This window comes from Saccostrea cucullata, unplaced genomic scaffold (assembly GCF_032062105.1).
Source record: "Saccostrea cucullata isolate Sc308-1 unplaced genomic scaffold, CSIRO_AGI_Scuc_v1 ctg365, whole genome shotgun sequence".
In the NCBI taxonomy this organism is placed as follows: Eukaryota; Metazoa; Mollusca; class Bivalvia; order Ostreida; family Ostreidae; genus Saccostrea; species Saccostrea cuccullata.
In genome coordinates, this window is record NW_026936150.1 from 398,680 (window position 1) to 410,954 (window position 12,275).

At 32.6% G+C, this 12,275-nt stretch overlaps 1 protein-coding gene across 1 annotated transcript in view; it reads right to left on the reverse strand.

Moving 5' to 3' along the window:
• The window catches only part of LOC134244916 (sushi domain-containing protein 2-like), a 55,710-nt gene extending 44,111 nt beyond the window's left edge, over nucleotides 1–11,599 (reverse strand). The window contains exons 1-14 of the mRNA XM_062727182.1: nucleotides 11,338–11,599; nucleotides 10,973–11,266; nucleotides 10,758–10,895; nucleotides 8,433–8,595; nucleotides 5,594–5,851; nucleotides 5,085–5,227; nucleotides 4,706–4,851; nucleotides 4,329–4,601; nucleotides 1,926–2,218; nucleotides 1,320–1,463; nucleotides 1,032–1,190; nucleotides 793–942; nucleotides 461–586; nucleotides 86–331 (exon numbers count right to left, since the gene is read on the reverse strand). Of these exons, the coding sequence (XP_062583166.1) occupies nucleotides 86–331; nucleotides 461–586; nucleotides 793–942; nucleotides 1,032–1,190; nucleotides 1,320–1,463; nucleotides 1,926–2,218; nucleotides 4,329–4,601; nucleotides 4,706–4,851; nucleotides 5,085–5,227; nucleotides 5,594–5,851; nucleotides 8,433–8,595; nucleotides 10,758–10,895; nucleotides 10,973–11,266; nucleotides 11,338–11,529 (2,725 nt within the window). The 5' untranslated portion in view covers nucleotides 11,530–11,599. The remainder of the gene's footprint in view (nucleotides 1–85; nucleotides 332–460; nucleotides 587–792; nucleotides 943–1,031; nucleotides 1,191–1,319; nucleotides 1,464–1,925; nucleotides 2,219–4,328; nucleotides 4,602–4,705; nucleotides 4,852–5,084; nucleotides 5,228–5,593; nucleotides 5,852–8,432; nucleotides 8,596–10,757; nucleotides 10,896–10,972; nucleotides 11,267–11,337) is intronic.
• Nucleotides 11,600–12,275: the final 676 nt, after the last annotated feature.

Below are 12,275 nucleotides of genomic sequence, written 5' to 3' on the forward strand. Positions count from 1 at the left end.
TTACAAATCCATTTGTAACAATTATGCATATATTACATGTATCTAATGCATATAGATAGGTTTGATATATAGATAACTATTTTACCTACCACAGCCGCCTTTTGAGATTCCTGAAACTGTTTCTGGAATGTTCGGGATTGTTCTGCCACGTCACGTGATCCCGTGACAGAGAAATCAAAAATACAATCTTTGTCTTCTCCACACACCGCCCTCACTTCCTCTGTAACCGACACGGAGGACTCAAACACGGGACGGAATGAGGGCTGATGATAGTCTGAAAAACTCTTACCAGGCTCATACGTGAACATGGACTCTGTCTCGTTGATGGCCCCTTCAAACAAAAAAATCAGTACATTTCTCCGTTACATTATACCATATTCATAGTCCATTGAAATTCTAATTTGTAGTTTCAAAGAAGTACAGTTTATAAACAAATAATAAATGATTAACAAAATCATACATGACATCCCAAATTCAAAAATAAAGGAATCGTCAGTTTCATTTTGCTGAAATTGTTGATGTGTTGAAAACATTAAGTCATTCAATGGACTGCCATCATAATTTCCCCGCAATCCTTTCAGTGTTCCTTCATAATCAAATTAAAATATGACTTATTCAACCTTATGAACACATTTCTACAAAACATATTACGATAGGATGTAGTGTATAAATTTACTATGCGGCCAATATTCTTAGATAATAATTTTCACAGTAGTTCTTCATGGACATTTTTTTTAGCTTCAGCTAACATTATTTTGTGAACCATTTCAATTAAAAAAAACAAATAAGTACCATTCAGTTCCTTTCCTTGAACAACTGGCATGACGTTTAAGATATCTTTCGAGGCTTCGATGCTGAATGCAATTTTGATATCTTGAAACATGATCATTAATGACTTGCCCGTGTTATTTCCTTTAGTAGGGAGTGATACAATGGTTGCACCTAAAAAAAAAAAATCCCCAATATTACAAACATAATCAGTGAAATCAATCAATATTTGTTCTATCAATTTAATTGGATAAATACAACACCTTTCACGTTTAACCATCTGGAATCTTGAAAATCAAGTAGTTCTCCGTTTCTGAGGACATCAGCTGTTCTTATCGAGTTAAGTCTAATTTCTATGCAATCAGAGCTATTCTCATACTCCATCACTACGGCTGTCGCTACAGTTGCCTTAACAAGCGATCCTTGTTTAAAGAACGAGTAAATTAGTTCCATGAAGCATATGGAGATAACTTATAACGAACATTTAATATATTTCTTTATAACATGAAATGTTTGCAAGAATTATCAAGAAGTACATTGTTAGACCCTACCATCGACTTTTCTGAACTGTTCAAAGCGGATTTGGCTTTTAAATAGGTCATCCTCCATGTAAATGTACACGAATTCTCCAGCTCCGTTAAACGTATAACTGAGTCCGTCTAATGTAGTGATATGAGGGTCACCACTAGTTCTTGCTGAAACAAAAAGGAACTCTACATATTTACACATACTTACACACATAACAAAGATTTAAAATAGACATATGCTAAGATCTGGAAAGTTTTGATAATAATCTACAAATATACGATAAATTCTTTAAGCTGTATGATCATGTGACCGATCCCTAAATATGTTCAAAACTGACATATTTTATTTCTTGTGTTAATATTTGTGATAAATAATTGAGTAGTTATATAGACCTTTTGCAGAAAAAAAATGTTACAGAAGTATTTTTTGAAGGAAAGGTGTTAATATATGCACATTTGTGCCTTTTGATTCGAAAGCCTTGTATGGAGTTCAAAGCTTAACCTTGATAAAATTTTTCTATCCGTTTTGGTTTAAACTTTGGATTCATTAACAATTAACATATTCAAACAAAACGTTTTATGGTTCCTGGAAACGTATACATACAGTTCACAAAATAATGATTTTTTTACCTGGTTTAGGAGGGTCGTAATTTTCACAGGAACTGTATCTCCGTAGCGTCAGAAAGTCCTGGCAGAGACTGTATGTTTCATCCTCATCGCTAGTTTCATTCAGGGACGTCTGAGAAAAACGACAGCAATGCAGAAACGGAACAACGTCCATGCAAAAGTTTGTCACATAGGGCATATTGTTATGGTTGTCACCTCGATAATGATACCGCTGTTGTGTACCGCCTTCGTGGGATCTAGAGTCTATTAGGTTTCCTTGTTCATTGAAACAGCAGACGTTGTCGGTGCCATCTTCACTTTAGAGAGAAGAAAAGCAAGAGAAATAACTTAGACGATTATTTTGGAAGAGCCAAAAGACGGGATGATTGAAAATTTCTAAGATTGTTTAGAGTTACATGAAATGAAAAAGGCGAAGATAACAAAAAGTGATCTCATAAATAAAAAAAATGTTACACTAATCCGTTAAGAAGGCATAATAAACGGAACCCTTAGAAATTTCAGAGGTGAGATCAGGTTTATAGGAGGAAAAACATCCCCAGTTGATTGGTCACACTTTGAACCTTGTGACAGAGTCAATTTAAATATAAAACAAAGGCCTATAAGTTGTATGAAAAAATTCCCAACCATGATCAAGGATTTATTTGCTTACATATCTTTATAAAGACCATAGAATTTGAGAAATAATGACTTTAATAAATGAATTCGATAAAACAAAGAAAACAACAGTTTCCTTTAAGTCAAAATTTTGCAAAGGTTTTAATAAATGAATTTGATAAAACAAGGAAATCAGCTGTCCCATTAAGTCAACATTTTACAAGTTTTATGTTTTTTTATATGACTTTGACAATCTATAAAAAAGTTAAAGTCGAAATTGATCATCTGCGGGATATAAACCACATGTTCTTGTGATAAGGGCATATTGCTGTATAGGTAAGGAATTCAAGTTTTAAAAATTTACGTCGTCAAGATTTTTATAAAGCTTGGTAATTAGATTACCATTAACGTCCTTTTCTAGTAACTCCAAATATGAAACAAATGTGTCAAACTCCATTGAATCTTTTTATTTCAAGCTCACTGGTATATTTAGTGTCGACATAAAAATGAAAGTATGCATTGTTAAGTGATAAAATGTCATGGATATATCTGAATTTCGTATGTTTATGTATAAAATTTTGAAATTTTGAATAAATTATGCTTCATAACAGGTCTGCTAATTATGGGGTTAAATTTGTATCTTGTAATTTTTACAGATTGTGCAAAACCTGGTCTCCCAAATCCTTTTGGATATTATCAATCAGAAACTCCGGTATTATTTTTATAACAGTTTTCAGAGTATTTTTGTGTACAATCAGAAAGTTTTTAAACATATTAAGGTAGGTCACTCCTCAGCTTTTTGGAAAAGTTCACACAGTACCTCTTACTTCAAAACTATATATCAAAATTCAATTTTTATAACATTTTTAATTTCATCAATGTTAATGTTTTAACATTCAACAAAAAAAAAACTGCTCAAAAAGCTACAAAGAAGCAAGATTTGTGAGGACTATTTTTTGTGGTGGAAGGATGTTTAGCAGATAATTCTGCAAATCTGCACATTTATTAAATTTAATATCTTGGACTTTTAGCCTCACATACTTTTACTCGGAGAATATTTTCCATTATGATATTGCTAGGAATATTAAATACAGGTATTAATTTATATTTGTAGAACAAGTTTTACAACTTCCTTCAACAAACTTTGCCAAAAAATGAAGATATGTCAAATAAGTGAACATAAAATTAACACCATTTTTGGCCTGAAAATCAATATTTCAAATTAACATCACTGACCCCAACTTTTTCTTTCATAATTTTAAAGTACTCAATATTTGTGACTAATCAGCGCTTAAGTCGTAAAAAGCTGGATTTATGAAAATATTTTATTGCCTATTTATATTTTAATACCCCAAAATATGTTACATTTTAGTGCAAAAAGGTCACACAATAATTTACGCGCATTAAATTGCAAGATTTTTTCAATGATAAATATTATTCAAAATATTTTACGTATAATAAGATAACATTTTTTGCCATGGTTACATCTGATAAAATAAAAAAGAGGTATACGTAATTAACCAGAGAGTTAAATTTTACGTGCAAAAAGGTCAACTTCATTGTACCGTAGATCAGTAAGATGAACACTGACCCACTATTTTTTCAGCGATTTTGAGTCACTCTATATAAGTACCTATCCAAAATATACTTCTCAATAAATCCTTGATTTAACAAATTCACGAGTGACATACCTTAATTCTACAAATGATCAATGACAAGGCAAATAAATTTATGAGTTTCATTTTTATCTAAAAAGCAGCTATCTATGATGTCTAATTCATTGTGGGGACTTGTTGTTAGAGGAAACGATACCTTGGTAATGTCAGTCTCACACAATGCTGTGCATCACGTCTATAACGACAGTTGCCCCGCCCCTCTGCTCCCACGTGGAGCATGTTACAGTCAGGATCGGGCTGGTACTTTACAATGTCTAACAGTGCCTGCTGGAGGGTGCATGGACAAGGTTCTGCAACATTTAACTTTGTAAAAGTACGTTCCTTTTCTATCCAATTTTTACAAAGACGTTTTGCTTCAGCTTTAGAAGGGGTAAGTGGGAACACATCTGACCATATTCCTCTTTGTGGCCTGACCGAGAAGATAAGATTACATTCATGTAGCAAAAGGAAAAATAAAATAATTAATTATATAAACAAATAAATGGTAAACTCCTGATGTTACATGTAACTTACATTTTGAATGCAGTCTCCACACGAGATGTTACCCGTATAATTGCGACCTGTTCAGTCATCTTTAAACTAAAAGTCATCCAAGCGATTGAGTTAGTCACATTCATCTTTGCAATAAAAGGGTTTAATTTTATCTCACCCTTTTCCTCCTTTGATTTGATGAAAAAGAAAGACATATGACATTTATCTAAAATATATTTAAACAATATATTCTACAACAATATTTTGTTCCTTAATTATTTGCATGTATCCCGCACTACTGATTTTGTAATGATTGTATCTTGATTGTGTATAGCGATTCTCTCTTTTTAAAGCATTAAATATGTTTCCATTTCTGATATACTAGTATGCAATGATCAATTGTGTTTTGTTTCTCTTGTACCTTGATTTTGTATACGTAGATATCTACTGTACTAGTGTTTTGAAGTTCTTTGACGTTTTCATTCCATGATATATTATGTTCATCATTTCCCCAACTGTTTCCATTTTGGCGATTTACAAGGACTTTGCTGAAAGCAGGATTCACTGAAAGTAATTAGCAGATAATAATATGTTCTTTTATCTATAAATTTTTATGCACAGTTTAAAATGTAAGTTTATATACATACATGTATCAGTAGACGCATTTAGCATGCAACATAATGGATGAAATTCAATATGCTCTCTAGAAAACAATATTTTAGAATTATCATAGGTAGGAAACTAGGGATAATGAAAGAAAATCCTAACTTAATAAATGAACTACCGGGTATAATTATTTAATGCAATCTCAACCGTGCTGTGCATTTTTGATGTGAGGTTCTAGTTTTTCACTCAGTAGAGTAATTCAAACTCAGTGATTTCACTCAGTTAGTAATTCAAACATTATTTGATACATATGCATGTACTCACAAATAGTGTATTTTCCACTGAATGTTTTGGTTTTGTTTTCATTAGCCAATATGATATCAACTTGGACATCGCCAGCGCTGTCAAACGGAGGTGTAATGCAATAAAAGCTGTAAGGTGAGTCCTTTTCACATCTTAATGTATATCTTGTGTTGGAGAACTTGACTTTGAATGAAGTGTATTCTTCTATACAAGGTCCACTGAATGTCAGATGTTGACCACCGAACATTGGGCCGCTCCGTGGCGTTATGATGACATTTCCTGAATAGGAATAAATAAGGGAACAGTGAAGCAACTTGAAATCAATCTCAATATTGGATTATAACGACCCAAATAGGCTATATCTGAAATATGCTAAGCTAACAAACAGTATTCGAGATCAAAAGTCCATTAAAAAAAGAAGAAACATTGACCTCAGAAACATCAGAGGTGGGATCATGTGACATGGGGGAGTGTACATCTCTTGCTGACCAGCCACACCCACCGTGTGCTCCTTGTCATACCCATGGGTTCAATGATCGTGAAATAACGGAAAACGTATGTTCCACTCAGTTAGTAAATAATGGCCTAAAACTCAGTATGAAAAAAAATAAATGAGATGACTTTAACTTTTCAATCATCAATTTACCTTAATTATGCAGCAATATACCTTCACCACTTGTATACGGGTTTATATCTTTCAGTTGATTCGATATGCAATCTTGAGCATGCTCTACGAATGAACAAGTTTTAAAAAGAAGTAAGTTATTGACAAAAAAGTTGCTGAAACAAGAAAATAAGCAGTCTCGTTTAAATTAATCATTTCGTAAGGTCTATGGTCGATACAGTGACCTTGTCAACAAATACAATTTATCATTGAGTCAAATGTTTACTGACGTTTTTCATACTAATTGTTAGACATTGTCAGCAAATACAATTTATCAGTTAACCAATTGCTGACTGACTTTTTTTCCTACTTCTTGTTAGGCCATTATTTACTATGAAAGCCCTGAAGGGACACGTCGATTTCTCAAAAAAGTAAAATCTAATTTGAGATCTCTATTTACACGATCCGTTCCCACAGATTATCAATTCTTTCCCTCGATTTATAATTCGTAATCTCGAATTACATATATCGTCGTCACAGTTAACTAGTTCGTTCCCTCGATTTATATAATTCGTTTTTTACAAATTAATAATTCGAGATCTCGATTTGTAATTTAGGATTTCAAATAACGCAGGCCGATTCCACTGATCAATGTAATCAGTCTTATGATTTTGGCAAACCGTTTTCTCGAATTTCATTACATATACATATATCCGACTACACGTATAAAGGTTAGGAAAATCCAATCCTTTGTATCATTTAATGCGTTCTATATATTTTTTCAGTATTACCGGTCTTTCCCAACTTTTTTTTATATAATTAAGTCTACGTATATTCATAGCGTGTAAAATGTTGCTTTATTCGATAATCTTGTGATGTAAATTCAAAATCTTCTGATGTATATTTAACATCTGGTTATGTGTGTTCAAAATCTTGTAAAATATGTTCCTATTTAAAACGCCATATCTATTTATTCTAGAAATAATAATTAATAAAGAAACCCATGTTTACGTTAATCAGGACTTTAAATGGTTGTACTACACATGTAACACAGAAATCTAAGACTTTTTTGTGTAGATATCTGTACTAGCATATGGATTTGAAAAATATTTATGTTATTTTCTCATTGATGACTGGATATATAATAAAAAGCAAGAAGTAAAAACTTATTCATATTTTATTTCATTTGACACGTATTGTCATATCCAATATGTAAGATAAATAATAATTAAATCGTGGGAACGAATTACATTCCGAGGGAACGAATTGTTTAAACCAAGAGAATAAATTACAATTCGAGATAACGGATTGTGTAATTTGAGGGAACGAATTGATAATCTGTGAGAACGAATTGGCAATTCGTTTTAAAAAATAAATCCAAGAGAACGGATAATATAATCGAAAACTCGGTTTACTTTCATACATTTTTGAAAATTCCCATGTCCCTTCATTACTTTCGTAATTTACACACCGAATTGACGACGGATTCCGTTATTTCCTTATCATGACATGACGAAAGTCACTGGTCGCTCTTCCATAGCACCTGATCCTATATATTTCCCTGATGTTTTGGAGTTCCGTATGTGTTTGCTCTGCTCCTATTTTGTATTGTTTAATGGATTTTTGAGTTTGAACAATGTTAATTATCTCCATATACATGTATAACTTGGGACTTCAATATATAAAAAGCACAAAATATGCCTGTTACAACCCACATCCTTGCCCATTTTAACGTTATCGGGTGCTGTGAAAGTACATGAATTACTGGTCACTTAAAGATTATAGTATACAACTGTTTATTTCCAGATAATATTTCCTATGTAGCTTGTAACACGAACTTTGATTGGTTCGGAAGTCGGGTGTGAATTTCCGTGCACACTACTTGAGCCGGGAGTAAATAGAACGTGACATCACAATGTATACTTTCTCTACGATAACCCCCCCCCAAAAAAAATGACGTCACGATGCATTATAATGCGTAGTTATTTTTTCAATTGATTGAAACACAATTGATTAGACTCTGATATTTACATCGAGTTTTTATGGGTACATAGAAAATAAATTCCATATATGGAATAAAACCAGGGGTAAATCCCCGTACACCCTTGATTGGACCTGAATAGCGAATTTATTTACAAAGGCCGAAGGCCTCAGGGTATATAGAAGAAAATCCGGGGTAAATCCCCGTAATCCCTTGATTGAACCTGGATAACTAATAATATACCGTGTATGTAATAGTTATATATAACCTTATACCTTCCGTGTTACACCCTCCTCCTCCTATTTCCGATGAATCTATTCTGAATACGAACTTTCCAGGTATATCCACGTTGGACTTCCTGTTTATGTTGACTATGTCTGCTGTTCGGGACCCATTAACTGCATAATATACTTTCCCATCACCAGCATTAAAACCAACCTAAATTCATGATTCAATACTGTACAAAAATAAAGAGTTAAGATAAAAAATATGTATGAACAATTTTTCAACTTATACAAGTTCTTAACTTTGAGAGATCCTTTTTAAAAGCATGGAATGGTTTTTCTGTATTTATTATCATAAAATAAAATGATTTACTTCAACCAAGACATCCGATCCAATTATTTGTCTGATGGGGCAAATTTCGGTCTCAATTATAAATTCCTTTATCATGAGAATAAAAGGAGATTTTCACCATTAAAATACAGAAAAACTTCATATTTTGTCTGGAGGCCTTTTTAAAGAATGCAGTATTTTTATATACCCATCTTGCCAGCAGTCCATCTGAAAATCGGACGGAAGACATACTCTTTGCTTTGCAACGAGCTCAACTCTAGTTATACTTAGATATTTGTTTTTTACTTTTTAATTTTTTAATTAATCAGAAAAACATTGAACAGAGTACGGACTAATTCCTCAACTACCCATCTCCACCGTTTCATATATTTCAGTCAACAGTGCAAATATTCGAGATTTGCAATGAAAACTGTAATACGTTTCACCTTGATTATCTTTTGACGGCTTTGTGATAATGATTTCATATCTTACGAATATATATATTGTGGAAAGACCTATCTAAAGGTACCTACAAATTTAATCTGTTGTCCTTTGAGTTTGATTTGTAATAGTGGATTTTTGCCCTTAACATATGGTCATGAGCTGCCAAATGAAGGCATTAATGTTTCACAAACATGTATCTTGTTTTTATTATTTTATAAGCAATCTTTTTAACATCTTATCAAATATTCACAATGAATCGAAGCTGTCCTAATAAATTCAATCATTAATAGTTTATTTACGACCATAATGATAAGTTTAGATACTAAAATCTCGGAGTGTTCTTTTATTCTGTAAACTTGCTTCTTATCCATTTTAAGGCAAGTGCACTAAAAGCTTTTATAAACAACGTGAAAGAAACATCGCAAAAATACATTTAATTGCCCTATAAAATATTTTAAAAAAGCCTCAAAGCTTATTCTGAAAAACTACCGAAAGTGAAAATATTATACGAGGGCTGTTCAAAAAATAATTTCCTGAACTGTATGACATACAGATAACATATGACGTTAGGCTTGACATTTTTGCATCATTGTATCTTTAATGAATTTGTAACAATTTATGTGACTACTTTTCATCACATAGTTTCATTGTGAGAAGCTGGAAAACAAGGGCTATTCGAGACACTGCATTAAAAATGAATGATAAAGAATCAGTAAACTAGAGTGAAATTAAACGCTTCATTAAAGATGCCGTAAAGCTCGTTAAGAATTCTAAAGAAATATTCAATATAATATAATATGTAAAATTTACGGCAACCAATGTCTGTATTATTGACAAATTAGCTCGTGGATTTTAATGATAAAAAGCATAATATAATGGACATCAAAAATGGGTACCGTCCTTGCTAACAAAAACTATGAAAATCAATGGACTGTTTGCCATATTTCAACAAATAATCACTGATGATGTATGATTGACTATAAGACAGACAGCAAATTTGATAGACATCATTTCGGGAGTAGTTCACACTGTTTTAAAGAAACGTTTGACAGTAAAAAAAACTTAGTACTCAAAGGTCACTCTATCTTGTGAAAAATTAGTGGAAACGACATCGTGTAAGAATATCTAAATAATTATTTTAAAACATCAGTAATTGTAGTTATCCACGTTTGTTTGAAACGAGTCCAGGAAATCTTAAGATCTGCGTTTTCCAGTATACAAAGGGTCATACCCAAAAATGAGTTCTAAAAACAATTAGAAATTGGATGAAAAAATTTTACGGACATGTGTTTTAATTAAAAGAGAATATAAAGTTAAATCGTTAAGATTTAAGCATTGAAAAGTGTCTTTTGCTTCTTTCCGAGCACTGAGGACATTATTTATTGAACATCCCTCGTAAAATGAACACAGGAACTTGACGTTTTTTTGGTAACCTTTTCTATTCACGAATTTATAAAAATATAGTATAAGGAATATGAATTTATAAAAATATAGTATTAGGAATTTCTTTATTTATAAAAGAAAGGTTAAAAACATCAAGCGCATGAATTGTAGGTTTACTAAGTGACTTAAATACATCCATCTGGGGACAAATAACTGACCTGTGCAGGTGTTCCGCCAAGCCCAGTTTCTGCATTTCCACCACTTGCTGTCCCGGTAGTCCAGACAATGTTTGCATAGTTAAAAATGGTGAAGGAATGTTGTCCATTTGTGATCAAGACAGCCTGGAACGTGTTTCTCTGAAATGGTTTTAAAAAAAATAAAGATAAAATTGCAACAAAGCGTATGCAATCTTCAGAGTAGGAAGAACAAGTACCTTTAAACAACCAGTCGGCGAACATCCATAAAAGGCCACATTATCCCACGTAGCTATGAAAACCCAAGCGGCATGGAAACGGTAAAACTCGGGGAAATACGCCCTGATTTCATTGGAAACTCTCTCTAATATTTCAGGGTCTGTAGTTTCTCTGTATCTGACATGCCCCCCTCTTGTTGTGTCCACGTCTCCCCAGAAGGGAGTAATAAGTCTACGGTCCCCACCCAACGGGAAAGGAGTTGGCGTATACTGATTCACTGGGATCAGAAATGAAATGGCACCATTAGTACTCACCTAGAACAAAAAGCCAATACTGATCAACTATTCAACATTGTACTGAAAAAGTGATCTTCTAAAATACCTACAATTAATTTTTCGTGCTGGTGATTGAAGAATGGGAATTTTGTGGAAATTGGAATATTTGGAGAGCTCCCATCATCATTTGCTGCCATTGTAGTATCACCGTGGTCCACTCCAAAAGGATAGAAGTCCGAGACTGTCAAACTCTCCACATGGACCAGACAAACTGACCACAGCAGGAACATAAGTAAAATCATGTTTTAGAATCCTCTTAATACGTCTTGCGTTGTGTTTTTAATAATGACTTTAAGTCTTACTTTGGTTACATATACGAATAGAATATATAACATATAAAATCAATTTTTTAATCATTATGTAAACTTCCCTTTTGTCAACTAGCCAGTTGTAAAACAGATAGTTATTTTAAAGATATAATAGTTAACCTGCTGAAAGGAAATTAAGCGTAATGCTTCTACGCACTTCGGGGTCCATTTCAAGTTACTAGTATTTGCTTAACTGAATCAGAATTCCAATCAGGGAAGTTTGTTTGCAAACAAACATCATAGGCCTCTCAACTAATTTTTCAAGTTGCTCATATGGTAAAAAAAATTCTTATATAGATTTATATGTACATGAAATTATCAAATGAGATAATAACTTATGCATTCCTTTTATCAAAACATCAAAAAGTTTATTTATTTATAGCTGACAACTACGATGTTGTGTTTTAAGGACAGGTAACTCAAGTGTGGAAAAATGACCATCTAAGTTCCGATTTTTGAAATATCGTTTATAGGAGCATTGGTATTGTTATGTACGCAAAAGGGTTCCTTACATTGTTTTGTACACAAAAGTGTGACCAAAAAAAAAAGGAGAATGTCTTCACTCTACTTGAAATAACATGGTGAATTGAATGGGAACAGACTATATATTTAATATTTTTAAAACTCTATGACGATTGTTATGAAGAAGAAAATAGTAATGTCATGTTTTTTGCGTGTGC